Source organism: Mus caroli, unplaced genomic scaffold, assembly GCF_978045245.1.
Source record: "Mus caroli unplaced genomic scaffold, Mus_caroli_1 scaffold_3, whole genome shotgun sequence".
NCBI classification, from domain to species: Eukaryota; Metazoa; Chordata; class Mammalia; order Rodentia; family Muridae; genus Mus; species Mus caroli.
Genome location: NW_028227258.1, coordinates 75,102,808 through 75,120,790, shown reverse-complemented (window position 1 = coordinate 75,120,790; position 17,983 = coordinate 75,102,808). Strand labels below are relative to the sequence as shown.

General features: G+C 41.8%; 1 protein-coding gene across 6 annotated transcripts in view; it reads right to left on the bottom strand.

Moving 5' to 3' along the window:
- Positions 1–17,983, bottom strand: part of Dclk2 (doublecortin like kinase 2) — a 135,707-nt gene that overhangs the window by 114,918 nt on the left and 2,806 nt on the right. For all 6 annotated transcript variants that reach the window (XR_015046714.1, XM_021157283.3, XM_021157285.3 and 3 more), the window contains exon 2: positions 5,787–6,118. Coding sequence is in view for 5 of the 6 variants with exons in the window: in XM_021157283.3 (XP_021012942.1) it covers positions 5,787–6,118 (332 nt within the window). In the remaining variant the exon portion in view is untranslated. The remainder of the gene's footprint in view (positions 1–5,786; positions 6,119–17,983) is intronic.

The following is a 17,983-nucleotide window of genomic DNA, read 5'->3' as shown; positions in this document are numbered from 1 at the left end:
ACACAACCCCCCCCACATATACCCCCCACACACAACCATTCACCACACACACACACACACACACACTGTAGAAAGTAGTTAGATCTGGGCCTGGGCATAGTGGCACATGCCTTTAATCCTACCTAGTACTTGAGAGGCAGAAGCAGGCAAATCTCTTTGCATTCAAAACCAGTCTAGTAAACAGAGAATTCCAGGACAGCGGGGCCACATAGAGATCCTATCTCAAAAATGGGTAAAAAAGGGGGGGGGGTGTTTAACAAACCCGTAGAAAAATGCCATTTTATGGGGAAAAAAAAAGTCAAAATGAACACAAAGGTTTTCACTGATCTTAAACATGATAATTGCTTGTTATTTTAAAGCAAGAGTTAATGCTCTATCTACTTAAACCACACAGCAAACAGAAATAGATGTGAAGCACTGACAATATCAAGTTCAACTACTGTGCCGTGTTAACTCACAAGAAAAACCTCAGCAGTTCTTCAGGAGCGGCCTGGATCCCAAGAGTGTAGTATCCAAACTAGTATGTCTAAAAGTAAAGGTTGTAATTTTTTTTTTCTAAATATTACATCAAAGTTTGAAAACATTTTCTTCCACATGGAAAATATGTATATTCATAAAGCAATGTAAATATCCCAGCATGGCAGGGCATGGCTTGTAAGCACAGCCCATGAGGTAGAGGCAGGTGGGTGCAACCTGGGCCACACAGCAAGACCCTAGCTCCAAAGAGAAACCAACTAACCAACAAACAGTAACAAAGTAACCCTGTCATCCCAAGACCTCTGCCAATACTTCCAGGGTAACTTTCTATAAGTGCCTGACCTCAGGAGGCTACAGGGAATCAGAAGGGTCAGCCTCGGGTTCTGACAGCAATGATAATTTTTATCCCTCTGAATTACTTTGTAAAAGTTACCCTTTCCATCCTTCCTGTGAGCAAAATCAAAAACAAAACATACAGAGTTCATACCTCGTTTCTTCCATTAGCATTTTCCTCCAATCTTAAAAGATTTCTGCAAACATACATGTGAACGGCCAGTACAAAGGCGTTTGTTCCACGGAATGCCACGGATACTATTTTGACATTCGGGATTTAAGTATTTGCAACCTATCTCCCCAATTCCATGCTGGACTTAAAGTTCTTACACACAATGTATGTTTGTGTCTCAGGTTACTTAGGATAAATTTCTAATGTGATTTATGAGACAGACCTTTGAGTTACACAAATTAGCACACTGCTTTTCAAAGCTTATAAAATTTATACTTCCAGTTCTTTTGACAAATCCAAATCACTGCACATTCAAAAACAGTGGACACTTCTAACTTTAATTTAAAAAAAAAACACAAAAACTATTTTTAATGATGGTCCTTAAACACCTTAACCTCCCTTTTAGCCCACCACCCACCAGAGGTAGTGGGAAAGAAAGCATGGGGTGGGGGTAGGGGAAGTGAACCTGTTTAGAAAGGTTCTTTGAAGCAACATCTTTTTTATACCCTCTCCAAACATCATGTCCTCAGAGGGTCTTGCCTCAGTGCATGTGTCTGAGCTCTGCCAATCATCCCAAGTCTGCAGAAGCGGCAAGAAGCCATAGCACACCACCCAAAAGTTTCTCTGAGTCCCAACAAATGAAGCTCAACGACACAGTGTAAGGCGGCCCAATATAACTTGTGTTGCTCATAAAGAGTCTTTCATCACGTGTCCTTTCATGTGCTTGTTTTAGCAGAACGCCCTCTCCTGTATCTTCTTCAGTGAAACATTCCCTCACCTGTCTGCCTTAGCCTTTCACCTGTGTCCACTTCAGCTAGTCCTTTACGTGTCTGCCCCAGCAAAACACCATCCAACACAACTGACTTTCCAAAGAACCCTTAAGTTTCCACTTCATTGCTGTTATTCTTAAAACAAAACAAAACACACACACACAAAAAAAAAAAAAACCTATCAATTTGAAGCACAAAAAGAAAACTGAAGCACTTTTGGGTGATATCAGGAATAAATCCCAGGGTCTCACTCAGACTAAACAAATACTCTATACTGAGTCACAATCCCAGTCCTGGAAACATTTCAGTGTTAGTTTACGCATTTTTAATGATTACTGTATATATCATATTTTTTCAAACTGTTTAGATTTTCACTTACTTTTCCAGTGTCCCCTTATTATTAAGCTGCCATTATAACTTAAACATAAATCTGCTGTTTGACATCCAGAAAATTTTAATTTTTATACAGTCCAATCAACCCTACTTTTTAAATTTTTTCCCACTGCTTTCATTCTTAGGAAATTCTTTCTCATTTCAGCATAGCAACTGATAGTTTCAGCTCTTTTGCTGAAGACACCACACACTTCAGACAGAGGACTTGGGGGGATAAAGTTGGAGTGGACCTGAAAGCCTCCTCCCCAAGTGGCAGCTGAAGCTGCTGAGTAAGCTGCTGAAGGAAAGGAGCGCCCAACAGTCCTGCCAGCTACGGAGCTTCCAAACCACAAGAATGACCTGCCTGGCAAGACACCCCAATGGTACAATAATGACAGAAAGGCACTCTTAGTGTGGAAAAACCCAACAGCTGTCTAACAGAACTTAAGTTCCACTCAGTAGGACAGAAGGCATACCTAGCACTACAGACCTCCCCATGGCTGGAGTTGCCATTTTCCAAACTCAGTAATTCCTAACAACATTCTAAATGCTTACTCGTATAACCTAAAGATATGTGTAACTCTTATGCTTCAAAAAAAAAAAGCTTCCTTTTTGTAGTAGAGACTTAATTACAACTGGACAAACAAGCATGGGTGCTCAGCCTCAATTGGTATTAGTACAATGTAGCCCCTTCCTAAGGCTCAGGAAAGTCAAAGTGGATGAAGAAAGATTTTAAGAGCTAGAAGACCCAGGACACCTGCTCCTAGTGTCTTCTAGCCGTGACAGAAAACCGCACCCATGAAGTCTCAACCATAGCGCTACCTAAACAAGACCTGCACAATGACTCCACCCAGTTGACATCCCTAGGTGAAGAGCTATAGACAATGAATGGCAGCTGAAATCAGAGTGAGAATCAATTTTTTCCCAAGTGGCCAACCCTTAACACATATACAAATGAACAACGCTAAAGGGACTTGGGAGGGGGTGGTGGGGGTGGGGGATGTGTGCATATGGAAATGTGTATGACAATAATTATAGTAGTCATGAATTTGAGGAATGTGGGCAGGGGCACAAGAAGAGTTGGAGGAGGGGGAGAAGAGGTGGAAATGATATAAATATAGTACTTATGTAGGAAAAAAGTACATTCCTAAAGTAAAACTTTTTTGAAAAGTTTCTTTTGGCTAACAACTAAAATTTCAATATTTACTACTTCAATCAAATGTCCAATTACTTTGTTTCACTTACATATTCCATGAATGTCATTCATTTGGAGATTTCCAAATCTTGAGTCCTCATTTTTGAAATCTCATCTGCAATTTCTATTGTATATCACCTTTCATTTTATTCAGTGTGGGTGTGTGTGTGCTATGTATGTGTGTTGGGTGTGTGCTATGTATGTGTGTTGGGTGTGTGCTCTGTGTGTATGCTGAGTGTGTGTGTGTTCTGTGTGTGTGTGTATGTGTGTGCTCTATGTGTATGGGTGTATTTGTGTGCTGAGTGTCTGTGTATATGTGTTCTGTGTGTGTACTCTGTGTATATGTTTGTGCTCTGTATGTATGTGTATATGTGTTCTGTGTGTGTACTCTGTGTATATGTTTGTGCTCTGTATGTATGTGTATATGTGTTCTGTGTGTGTGCTCTGAGTGTACATGTATGTTTATGCTCTGTGCGTGTGTATGTGTGTGTTTAGAGGAGGTTGACAGGGCATTTTGCTACAAGCTAACCTCAAACTCATAATATAAACCCAGGCTGGCCTTGAACTTGTGATCTGCCCACCTCAGCTGCCTAGGTATTAGGTTTACAGGCATGTGCCATCATAACCAGCTATGCCATATTTTTCTGTATTCTAATTTGCATATTTAGGTTACTTCTTCTTTTGGTTAGATTGTGTTAAATACTGTCTAGGGGCTAGAGAGATGGCTCAGCGGTTAAGAGCACTGGCTGTTCTTCCAGAGGTCCTGAGTTCAATTCCTAGCACCCACATGATGGCTCAGAACCATCTGTAATTGGATCTGCTGCCCTCTTCTGGTGTGCAGACATACAGAAAGACTGAGAGCTGAAAGAAAGAAAGAAAGAGAGAGAGGAAGAAAGAAAGAAAGAAAGAAAGAAAGAAAGAAAGAAAGAAAGAAAGAAAGAAAGAAAGAAAGAAGAAAAGAAAAGTTGTCTCTTTCCTATCTCCCTTGTCTACCATAACACCACCTTTCTAACTCACCTTATCTTGTTTTCCTGTTATTTTCACATACATGTAAAGTAAATCTTGGGTTGTTTTGTGTTCCACTGTGCTGGATAGCAATTCCTTTGCACAGGTGTCTGTTTCGTTAATACTGTGAAGCTATCTGATCATTAACTCCAGCATTCTAATCTCACCCTACTCTGCTATAACCCAGAATCTACTGTTCTGTCTTTCTTTTTCTGGGTTACTTTGTTTGGGGGTTTGTTGCTGCCGCTGTTTCTCTGGGGTTTGTTTTTGGTTTTGGTTTTTGGTTTGTTTTTTTTTTTTTTTATGTGTGTTTCTTTTGTTGTTGTTTTGAGATAGGATTAAAGATGAGGCCACCACACCTGAACTTTCTTATTTATTTTCACTGTTGAGGATTGAACCCTGGGCCTGAACACAGCGAATACACACTTTCCTCCTGAGCTAACTCCCAAGCCCTAGAACCTACATGAAATTCTCAGGAGTTGTTGTAGCAAGCACCCAGTCACTAGATCTGGTCTTAGACAATTAGATGTTTAGTCATGTTTCCCAGAAGACACTTCTCTGATGGTCTCTCTATTAGCAGCATCACAAGATCCAAAAGTTTAAAAATAAAGTATGTTGGGGGAAGAGACAAAAATGAAGAAATTTAATGTTGGAAACCAAAATTTTAATACAAATATAAATGATTTGGTTTCATGCAATCTGGGAAAATACACTTTGGAAGCCTCTATCGTTAATCAACTTCTGGCAACACTCAACTTCACATCTCTATTCATTTTTTTATACTGTGCCCAACCCTTCAGAGCACATTGGATTCTTTGATACAGTGTTCCTGTAATCCAACTCCCACATTTCTAGCCAATAGTTCACTTTTCAGAAATGCTGATTAACTGCCTCTATTGTTCCTGCAGAAATAATGCATCTGGACACTCCTGTGGCAAATAGGAATTCAAATTCCTTATGAAATGCATTTTCCATTTTACCTATAACGGAGGAAAACAGACTCTTAACTAGGTTAAATATCTTTAATTTTTATTTCTGTGTAACAACCACTAGTCAATAATTATTCCTGGATAATGTCTCACTTAGCATAGGACAGTACTGCAACTTATATTATTCCCCAGAAATTCTCATCTTTCCTTTTACAAACTGAAGAGGCATACAGTGGGTTCTTAGATAATTGGAGAAACGGAAGCCCCTTATATTTTTTATGCTAAAGGCTAATTCACACACACACACACATCCTTCATAAAAAATCCACTAGGATTACTTCCAGGAGACCAGGACATTCTGTGGAATGTGTAACTGCAATAGTTGGGCATGGTGCACACCCTAATCCTAGCACTTGGCAGGACCAGGAAGATCCCAAGTTCAAGGTCAGCCTGGACTACACAGCAAGTTCCAGGCATCTCTTCAAATACCCACAAAGATAATCAACAATCGAGCTGCAGGCAGAAGCACTTACCTGCTTTCCATCCAGCGTGCACAGCCTCTTGACCACGCCTGAGTCTAGTTTAATGGCTTCGGTGATATCCGTTAAGACCTGCTCAAAGGAATGGGCAGTCTTTTTATTCAGAAGGATCCGCACGGCCTTTCTAGGCTTCACTCCGCTCCGAATCACAGTCACTAACTTGGGTTTAATGAAGTCTTTGCTTTCTTTCACCTCGCTCTTCGCAGAGGCCACGGCCAGGGTGCGGGTGGCACCGCCCTTGATGTTCACAGACCAGTTCGGATTAACATTTTTGGTGTAATCAACTTTACGAAATGGTTCGTTGGAGGCACACACGTAACTTTCACCTAAAAATCAAAAATAATAATTAGCATAATATCAGACCTCTGAGCATTGGCCATAGTAGACCTGAATCCATTATATCTAAACAAGAGCTTCTAGAGACCTACAAGCCAAGCCTTAAGTGTGGGGGTCACAGGAAAAGCTACATTACAACCTTTTCCTTTAACCTTCTCCAAACCTCCCTTTCTTCTCAATTACGTAGACTGTTTTTCTGAGATGTGAAAACCCCTAAGCCCAGAAACTAAGAGTGAGATCTGGGCTTATTTTACCCAAATGCGTCACTTTTGATAAGTCATTATGTCACACTTCTAGTCTCAGTATCCTTGGCTGCAGAATTAAATAGAGCAAGTAACTAAATTATAAAGGACTTCCTAACTCCAAAAGCACACTAATTAATTTATTCTTCACAAAACCTCATTCTGGCCAGCCATGGTGCTATGGTACAATCCTGTGATCTTAGCTACTCAAGAGGCTGAAGGGGAGGGATTATTAATTCGAGGCCAGCCTGAGCTACAAACTGGGAAGGGTCCTGGGCTCACGCTGGGTATGGTAGCTCACGCTTCTTATCCTAGCAGCAAGAGGCTAAGGTAGGAGGACTGTCATCAAGTTTAAGGCGGGGCTAGGCAGAGTGTTTCAGGCCAGTCTAAGCTACACAGTGAGATTCTGCCTCAAAAATAAACATAAATAAGTAGTGCATTCTGATTGAAATCATTGTATCGCAAATATACACATGAAAAGAAACGACTAAAATCCTTCTTATTTCAGTCCTAATCAAACAGCAAAGGCTACATCTTTACACAGTTGGCCTAATTAACACTCAATTGTCGCCTCATCTGTTCAGTTACTGAAGCACTACAAAAATGAAAGGTTTGGCTCCTCAAAGTAGCATACTGCAGGCAGGCATTGTTTGCCCTGAAGAAATAGAAATGTAAAATAAACGGTAACTCAAACGGACAAAGTTTTCTATAACCTCTTACATGAGAGTGGATGTTACGTTACAATGACCCAGTCACTTCTCACGAAGCTTAATTAGGCTTTTCTTTAATTAAGAACATCCCCAAAGTTATACTACTTGCCAACTTGTCTATCAATATCTAACAGTTTCTACACTCCAAAATTTCTAAAATTATATACTAAAAAGCTGTAATTTTCCTCCAAGAAATACATAACCTACTCAATTCTTTTAGTATTGACTTTTCGACAGGCAAGGTTGCATGCTAAGATTTACTCTGAGAAATAAGTCATAAAGAATATGTTATTTCAGAAGCAGAAGGAACACTATCCAGTTCATTCTATGAAGCTACAGTTACGCTGTGTATTCTGCCTTGGAGTTGGAATGGTTTCTGTCTAATCAGGAACTTGTCACAATTTCCTTTCATAGAGGACTTCATAAGAAATTTTCTACTATTTCTACCATGTTTAATGTTCCAAATAGTTTTTAAAAATTGGTTGAGTGCATATTACTCCTAGCTTCAGAAGATATCATGTATATTTAAGAGGCATTTAACTATTATAAATTATTTTGATGACTTAAAAAATGTCAATACTGAGTTGTATATTTTAAAATATACTTTATTAGTTTAATAAAAATTTAAAAAGAAAGCTGTCTTCTCCCTCTACCTTCAAATCATCTTCCACCTGCATATATCTGTAGCTCAATATTCTCCTCTTTTATAAAATAAAAAATATTGCCGGGCGTGGTGGCGCACGCCTTTAATCCCAGCACTCGGGAGGCAGAGGCAGGCGGATTTCTGAGTTCGAGGCCAGCCTGGTCTACAAAGTGAGTTCCAGGACAGCCAGAGCTACACAGAGAAACCCTGTCTCGAAAAACCAAAAAAATAAAATAAAATAAAAAATATTATGTTTGTGCTTTTCTGTAAAAAAGAAAGAATATGTTATTTCATATATTTGGTACAGTTCATTCTTAACATAGTAACTATGTTAGATGAAGCATAAATGTTTTAACCAAAATACTGAAAAAGAAAGTCTGAGGACAAGCTATTTTGTCAGTATTAACCATTATCAAAATATTCTCCACAATCTGGTTACTAGAGCCTCAGAGACTCCCAAAGGCACACGCATCAGCGAGTGACAGATGAGGGATGTGAAAAGGAATGCCCAGGGCACGTAACAGGGAAAGTGAGAAGTAGGGAACCAGTCATGAGCTATGACACTTCTACAGTAGCACCCTGAGACCTAGCTCACCCATCACCATCCATCCGGGTTTGCATCCCCATAGAATTGTTTCCACAGTATGACCATTAATTAGAAAATTGTGCAGAATTTTGAAAATAGTCAAATTAATAGAACTATGCAATGCACACGAATGTATCAGTGAGAAAACCATGATGATGGCATCACTGAATTTTACAGAAAAAGTCACATTGTAAAGCTCTTGCCGTTTTTAAGTATGATAAAAGTTTGATGAACATTACTACCCAAAATGTGTAATAAGGGTATAAAAAATAATCTTAGCAAAGGAGGAGGATAATTGTCTCTTAAACGACAGGGAAGCCGGGCGTGGAGGCGAACGCCTTTAATCCCAGCACTCGGGAGGCAGAGGCAGGCGGAGTTCTGCGTTTGAGACCAGCTTGGTCTACAAAGTGAGTTCCAGGACAGCCAGGGCTATACAGAGAAACCCTGTCTCAATAAAAAAAAAAAAAAAAAAAGACAGGGAGATAGTGAATAAATCAGTGGAATCCCTTTCTAAAATAAAGTGAAAAATAGGGTAAAAAGACAAGAGAGTGAGCAGATTTAGTTTATCAGTCTCCTTTGATCAGCCGGACCCTGCACAGCTGACATGCCAACCAGGTGCCTTTCACCTTAAGTCTTCATGTTCTTCTGCTCAGAAGAACAGAAACAAACAGGTAGAACAAGCCCCGTCATTGCCCTGTCATCACAATTACGATAATAACTCCATCCCTCTCTCACCCCCTTCCCTTCATAACATCCCTACTAGAAACAAAGAGAACAGTTGTATAATTTGGAAAGTTCTGAGTCCAGGTGTCCATAGAATAGAGCATCACACCACTCAAGTGTGCACTTATGTGCACACACATGTACACACGCAAGGCGCGCGCGCACACACACACACACACACACAGCTTCCTGTACACTGAGCTTACAACCTATTGATTTCTCACACTCATTCTTTACCTGGTTGAAAAAAGAGTTTCTTTAAAACGTATGTTCCTTAAACAGATACAAGCCTCACACTAGTTCATCTGAAACAATCACTGGTACACAGGAGATGAACATATAGGTAAGGTTTTTATTTTCACCAGCCATTCTAAAAACAAACCCTAGTTACAACCTACCACCTAGACATGACTTCTGACAACTGACCTCTTACTGTTTTAAAACCTACTCTTACCAGGACTCAGAACTGTGTCGATGCTTCAGGGAGTAAGTTTAAGGATGTCTTCCTTCTGTGCGTCAAGAAAAAGCTTTGAGATTTTTCACTCTTGAGAAAGATGCTGGCTGCAGGCTTTCATTTATAGCTTACATGTGATCTTACAGAGTGGGAATTCCAACACAAGCAGTTTTAGACCACTTTTGTGTTCGTTAATACAGTCTCTCACACTTGTCTTATTATATTAATTTTCTAGTACCATGTTCAAGTCAGAAACTCTGTTAGATAAAATCTGGATCCTGAGACTATGCCTCATTCTTATGTTAGAAGCAGATCAACAACTTTATGAGGAAAACAAGCCCAACTAGAACTGACATGCGGACTCTTCATGCCTAGAGAAAATGACAGGTAGACTGACTGACACACATACACTGCTCTTAAACCAGGCAATGCAAAAATAAGTCAAAAAAGAAAACTAAACGTGAAGGACATTTAAGGTTCAGTACCAGTAAATCTTAGGAACTCTGATGTTTTCCTAATTTCAAAAAATAGGGGAAATTTTCCCAAAAGGATGAACCAAGAAAAACATATTCAGGTATTGTTTGCCCTTCGTGTCTAACGCTTGAGAGATACTGGGTGCATTCAGTTTAATGTGCACATCCCCTCAGAAGTACACTGAGATGAGTCCCCAACACAGCTGCTTAAGAAAAGCACAGAGCAGAAAAGTAAGTGTCCTGTTAGTCTATCTACTGTGTCAAACAATTTGAGTTTTCTAACCAAACTGTACACTGGCCAGAATTAAAAATTACAGGAATTAGCAAAGTAACAAAATCCCTTGCTCTGGCTGGGGTACTGTGTGTGCTCTACCCTGTGTGTCAGACCTCAGGCTGGGGTACCATGTGCTCTACCCTTGTGTGTCAGGCCTCAGGCTGGGGTACTGTGCACTCTACCCAGTGTGTCCGACCTCAGGCTGGGGTACTGTATGTGCTCTACCCTGTGTGTCAGGCCTCAGGCTGGGGTTCTATGTGCACTCTACCCTTGTGTGTTAGACCTCAGGCTGGGGTACTGTGCACTCTACCCTTGTGTGTCAGGCCTCAGGCTGGGGTACTGTGCGCTCTACCCTTGTGTGTCAGGCCTCAGGCTGGGGTACTGTGCACTCTACCCTTGTGTGTCAGGCCTCAGGCTGGGGTACTGTGCACTCTACCCTTGTGTGTCAGACCTCAGGCTGGGGTACCGTGTGCTCTACCCTGTATGTTAGACCTCAGGCTGGGGTACCGTGCACTCTACCCTGTGTGTCAGGCCTCAGGAGAATCCCTGTCACCTTTATCTGCTGAGGACACAAAATGAGACCCATAGCCTCTAAGTACACGTTCTTTCAACACACCTGAAGCTAAACAAAGTCCTCTCCTGAATCAGGTTTATGATCCTTTCCACTAAGAAAAGCACACAAAAGATACCACGGACTCAGATATGAAGAAAGAATATGGGAGTTTGTCTTAAGACCTAAAAAATTAGCTAAATGAGAAAACAGAAATCCTACTAATGGTCAGAAACTGGATCTCGTGCAGTAGGGCAGAAGGGACAGCTCCAGGTCTGCCTTCAGCTCCTCACACCTGGCCAGGCATAAGCCATCCCTAAGAGTTCACAGTGGGGATTTTAATCTGGTGCTGATTTCTATAAAATGTATTCACCACCCCACTGTGGAGCATATATCTAAGTAACTATTTCTAACTGGAGCATCGTCGCATAACTCCACACCCAAAGCGCCAACGCTTTAGATACAGAACTTGGCCAGGAGTTAGTAAGGAAAAGAAGAGGTGACCCTAATCTAAAGGCACGTGGGCAGCAAGTTAAGGCCAGAGGGCATACACTTACTCAGCAGAAGTAGAAGCTAATTAGAATATAGAGCTGGCCCAGTGCATGATATTCTGAAATGCATCACGTCGACTCACTCAGCATTCAGTACTGCAGTCATGCTGGGAGCACCAGTTTCATTGCACAAACTGTCTGCAGCATTACACCCCGCAGCTCACATGCTCGCATGTCATGAAGGTTTGCCAGTTCCTTCACAGCAGCTGTGCTTGGATCCCAGTGGCGTATGAACCCTCGACATGCCCTGTAGCCTCTGCATGCCCTGTCTTTATACTTACAAATATCATTAAGTAACAATGTACCGAACCACGGGCTTCTATAATTTGGATGCTAGATGTTTATACTGATTGCTTCGTTATTGGCGGTGGTGATGGTTACTAGCGCTGTAACCTTTGAATACGGTTTCTCATGTTGTGGTGACCCCCAACCATAAAACTACTTTCATTGCTATTACATAGCTGTAATTTTGCTACTAATACGAACCACAGTGTAAACATCTGATATGCAGGATACCTGATATGAGACCCCCATGAAAGGCTTGTTGGATGACAATGGGATTGTGACCCACAGGTGGAGAACCACTATGCTAGAGCCTTGTAAAACACAGAGCTACACCACCCACCCCCTTATTCTTATTTTCAAGAAACACAAACATTGCTCAGATTTTGTGATCTCAGAGGCCTATGAGGAACAAAGACTATTTTATACAGTAGTACAATAACTACAGTTAAAAACAATTAGGGAAGCCAGGCAACGGTGGCAGACTCCTTTAATCCCAGCACTTGGGAGGCAGAGGCAGGCAGATCTCTGAGTTCAAGGCCAGCCTAGTTTACAGAGTGAGTTCCAGGACAGCCAGGGCTACACAGAGAAACCCTGTCTCGGAAAAAACAAAAAACAAAAAAACAAAAACACAACCACCATCACCAAAAACCCAATTAGGTAATGTTTCAAAGTAGATAGCAGAGAGGTTTTCGAAAGTCCCTACTACAAACAAAAATAAACGTTTGAGGTGATGGACACGCTACTTACTTTGACCTGAGCATTGCTCACTGCATGCATGCATTGAGATACCACACAGTACTCCACAACTGTAACTGCTATGTGTCCAATAAAAACAAATATAGTCAGGCATGCAGGCATGGTTGTGTATGTCTCAATCCCAGAATTTTGGAGGCAGAAGCAGGTGGATCTTAGTTCCAGGCCAGCCAGAGCTGTTAGTGAGCCCCAGAAATAAAGTAAATATAAAAACTGTACAATTGGTTATTAGAAGAGTTTCAAACTGAAAGACGACAAACATCAGCAAACTGGGCAGAATGGGTGTAACATCCTTCCATTAACTGGCTCATCTAAGCAGCGATCCCCCATCCCCTGGAGCCTTTTGTTTAACTTTTTTTTTTCTTCATTCCTTAATCTTGCATGTCCCTAATGGCAAAGTCTAGCCCTCGGTTTAAGCAAGTGATAACAACTATGAATAAGATTCAGCACACGTGATGAATCATTCAGAAAACAGTGCTTCTCAAAAAAAGAGAAAAGGACAGACAGACAGATCTTCCAAGAATGAAAAGGTTTGGGGAAAGCAGGACCCCACCTCCAAACACCTAAAGGGTGAGCATCAGAGAGCCTGGGCACCTGGAAGAGGAGGAAGAAGGAGGAGAAAGAGGAGGAGGAGGAAGAGGGAGAAGAAAAGGAGGAGGAAGAGGAAGAAGAGGAGGAAGAGGAGGAGGGGGAAGGGGAAGAGGAAGAGGAGGAAGAGAAGGAAGAGGAGAAAGAGGAGGAGGAAGAGGAGGAAGTGGAAGAAGAGGAGGAAGATGAAGAGGAGGAAGAGGAAGAGGAGGAAGAGGAGGAGGTGGAAGAGGAGGTGGAAGAGGGGGACTAAGAGGAGGAGGAAGAGGAAAAGGGGGAAGAGGAAGAGGAGGAGGAAGAGAAGTAAGGGGAGAAAGAGGAGGAAGAAGAGGAGGAAGTGGAAGAAGAGGAGGAAGAGGAGGAGGTGGAAGAGGAGGAAGAGGAGATGGCCAAAGTTTTATGAGTCACCAAATGGTCTGTTCAGAGTTAGAGTAAGTTAGGCAGAACATGATGGTGCATGCCTTTAATCCCAGCACTTGGAGGTGGGCATGGATGTCAGGTGTAATAATCTTGCTGTAAGATTCCAAAAACTGTATATCAAATCTCTAGGGGCCAGGCTACTGAGTATTTAAATTTTCCTGCTATTGACTTTGACCACTAAACTAAGGAGACAGATATCCATTGGACCATTTTTCAAGCTCTTTCTTCCATGCAGACTTGAAAAACATGAACAAAACCAGCAATACATTTATGTCTATGACTTCTTTTTTCTCTTTATTCTTCAGATGAGGCACCATACTATGAAGAGATGAATCATAGGCCAGGTCACAAGGGAAGAGACTGCTAATCACTGATGGTGAGGAAGAACTTTATCATGATTCTTAAATTAGTCTTAAACTCATAAAGGATACTCCAAGGAAGACATCAACGAACTAAACTGGTATAAATGTATATTCTAATGTGTATGTTAGAACAGCAGATCAGAGAGACTAATTCAGATAGTAAAGTGGTTGCTGCCTAAGCATTAGGACCCAAGCCTGACTTTCAGAATAAATGCAGAAAGGCTAACTATAGAGCCTACACCTGTAATCTAGAGGACAGGCAGATCCTTGGGGCTCCCAGCCAGCCAAGTATATACGGCCAGCTCTAAGCCAAAGAAAGACTGCACAAAAGTACATGGTGATAAATTAAAATCATCTGCAATCAAAATGTAACAAACATAATCAAAAGACAACGCTATCAGCTACAAGTAGGCTATTTTAGTGTGTTTACTGGAAATGTTAATAATTGTAAGCCTGTAAGCCAAAGCATGGAAATGGATCTCACCAAACCAGAATCTTCCCAGTCCTTCTTTGTATAAAGTTAATTAATAGCTTCTGACAAAATACAATGTAATGAGCATCCTGCCATAGGCTAGTGAGGGCATGGCTGACCAGACCACGCGTTAGAAAATAAAAATTATGTCTTATGGAATGGAAGTATATTTAACTAAATCCTCGTGTTAAAATATTTCTGATTCAAAGAACAAGGGTATTAGACACCCAAGAACTTGACAATTTCTTAAACATAAATATACTGCTTTTTTTTTTCTGGAAAAACATTTAAAACTAGAAGAGGACAAGGGTCACTTGCTTTTTTCATCATCTTTATGCTAACAGTGTGGCCAGGTATCCAGTAGGCTATCTTAACCAGGAAAGGTCTTTTCAAAACAACACAGCCACTAATTCCTACCAACTAAAATTATGCAGCACAAAACAGCAGTTCAACAAAGGCCCAGTATGACTATGCAGGATAAGTCACACTGCAGCCCCAGTGTAGGACTTTGATGAGCTTTCGTATTTTCAAGATGGTGATGCCAGGGGAAGATCCTCCCACAAGGTAAGAATCTGTTATAAGGCTGAGGCAGGAAGATCACAAGTTCCAGGCTAGCCTGGGCTAAAGTGTACCCCCATCTCAAAACAAAACATCTAACTCTAAGAACTTCATCTGGTCACAACACCTGGTCTAGGGAGGGAGGCCGAGTCCCTCTATAAACTCGGCTGACCTCAAACTTGCAATGACACCCCCATCCTCTGCTTCCAGAGTACCAGGAATATGTGTACCACCATACTCTGCCTGCTCCAGTTTTGTTTTTTGCTCTAAGGAATTCTAAGAGGGAGAAGGGAAGAAAAGAGTGGGAGAGGGGGAAGGGAGAGAGAGAGCAAACTTGTGTGAATGGGGGCAGTGACCAAGATGCCAGAGGCACCGGATCCCCTGGAACTCCAGTTACAGGCAGGATGAGCTGCCCAGCATGGGGCTGGGAACCAAACTTGAGCCATCTGGACCAGTTAGTGCTCTTAACCACTGAGTCATCTCTCTCTCCAGCTCCAGCCTGACTGACTCTTAAAGGAGACAAGGAGTTAAGTAGTCCAGATTATTTCTCTCTCCCACCACAGATGCCTCCTAAGATTACCGAATTTTAAGATGAAATCATCATGTTTAGATCAATTCTGCTGCCAAATCCAAAACCATAACCCAAGGGTATTTGTTACTGTCTTCATTGTGTGATAAAAGCCACTTAAGGAAGGCTTTATTTGGGCCAGTACTTTTGGGTTACAGCCCACCATGGCCAGGAAGGCATCTGTGCAGGAATGTGAGGCAGCTGCATCCACAATCAGGAAGCAGAAGGCAAGGAATGCAAGAACTAAGCCGAATTTCTCCCTTTTCACTGAGCGTAGGATCCCAGCCAATGGAGTGGTGCCACCTATACTCAGGGTGGGTCTTTCCAAAATCTAGAAACTCTCTCACAGACACGCCTAGAGGTTTGTCTCCAAGCTGATTTTTAGATCCTGTCAAGTTGATAATCAATACTAGCTACCAATCACACTAGGTGACTAATAAAAACAGAAATATATTTCGCATGCTCTGGAGGCAGAGTGTCTTTCTTGTGAGGGATCGCCCTGATTACAAATGGCAACTCCTTTTGTAGCAGTTTCCTACAGCCAAGGCAAACAAGCTCACAAGGGCCTCCTTTATGAAAACAGCAGTTCTTCCTAGAAGGGCTTTGCCCCCATTGCATCAGCCACTTCTGAGCGGATGGTGGAGCAAAGCAGCTTTAGGAAGGCAAGTTAGGAGCCACTGGCAGTGAGGAGCACTGCTCCGCCTACCACGTGCTGGTCCCCTGGAGGGGGCGGGTGTTAGGAGTTAAAAGACTAAGTGTAATGCCTACCTCCTACCACTAGACAAAACAGCAATTCCTTTATCCTCTCTGAGCCTAGGCCTCCACATCTGTACAGTACAGAGGACAGGGCAGCCATGTTTCTCACCAGCTATTACATGGGTTAAGAGGAAATGAATCAAGCAAAATGTCTCACTCAATAATTACACTTAAAATCTATAGGAAATGGTAGCAAGGATAAGCAAAGCAGATCTCTAACCCACAGGATGGTGGCTTATTTACCGGTAAAAGAGATAAAGGTTAGTGGTAACATGTAAGGTGGAGATGAGGGGGAAGACCTAGGCAGACACCTCTCTGCCTCCGAATACATAAGAAAGTAGCCTAACAATCACCACCAGAGAGACCTAATCCTCTTTATTCCACATAACAAGACCACAAGATACTCATTTCCAGTGCTTAAAGCCTTGTGGAATATTGCCCTTGTTTTACAACTTCCAGGGTATTTCTGCATCACTCCAGTTCCATGGCTGCTCTCCCAAACACTCATCCCTTCCCCTATTATTTTATTCAAACTTTTAAATTCAGAATTCCTCTTCCGCAAAGAGCTTCTTATGCAGGCGTGTACGGCACATCTGCTTTTCATACTTAAGGAGGAAGATAGAGATGAGAGTCACGGAAACTATTAACTCAAGAGCCATTGCTTCCACACTGGCATGTTGGCAAAGATTTTGTTTCCCCCGACTATGAAATACACACACACACACACACACACACACACACCATCAGCACACATACCCATAGGTAAAGATAAATAAGTCCTTAAACATGAATACATTTCTCAAGGCCACCAGAATGACCTGAGCTATACTTGATCCCAAAACCCATGTGGTGGACGAAGAGAAGAGACTTCTACAGGTTGCTCTCTGACTTCCATGTCCTCGAAATGGCATGCATTCCCACACACATAAACATAATAAAACAAATTTTAAATAAAAAAATACATTTCTTCTATGATATAATTTCAGTAAATGTTACACCACTTTCTATACCTATAACCAGGCTGTGCACAAATTCTGTTTGAAGACAGGGTATGGCCACATGGAAAAGCTGTAAAAGCCCTGACCTGGACACTCAGAATGGAACCTTAGGGATACTCCAAACTTGGCAGGCTCAAACTTTCAAACAGCTCAACCTGATTTTCCCACACTTAACTGCTAGAAGTTATGGTCTCAGGAGAGCTGCAAAGACTAACCAAGACCATAGGAACTCACACCATCTACTCAGCAAAATTATCAGCTAGCTGAAGGTACCTGCTGGTTCAGGAAGAGTGCTAACAACATTCTGGCCTACACCAGATCACCTCAACTCTTCAGAGGCTTTCAATGTCACAGGCAGAAGAAAAGAAATCTGGGCCATGCAAATTTCTTTTGTCATCTGAGCTCAAGGGAGAGCAGCTAGGAAGCAGGGCTTGAGCCTTGCTGCCTTGAGTCAAGCTCTTTCTCCTCTTCATTGAACACAATCTTGGCTTTGGTGTTTTAAAATCACCTCCTATAGTACTGTTCTGGTGCAGAAGAGTCAAAAGAAGTGAAACACGGTTTACTACCAGACATTTGGCAATGTGGGCATGTTATGCACCCAGTCTATCTCTGCCGAGCGGATGGGTGTAGACCATCCCCCTGTAGACCACCTTCCATAGACCTACTCTTACTGATGATATAAGTGCCTTCTTAAAGCTGCCCACTTCAGCAGCATGAATCTGAACATTTGAGCGCATGATTTTAACTGAAACTTCATATATGTATGTGCATGTTTGCCTATGTGGTGGGCTGAGGTTGACACTGGGAATCACCCTTAATCATTCTTTCACCTTATTCATCAAGGTGGGGGTATCTCTCAGTTAAACCCAGAGCTTACTGATACAGCTAG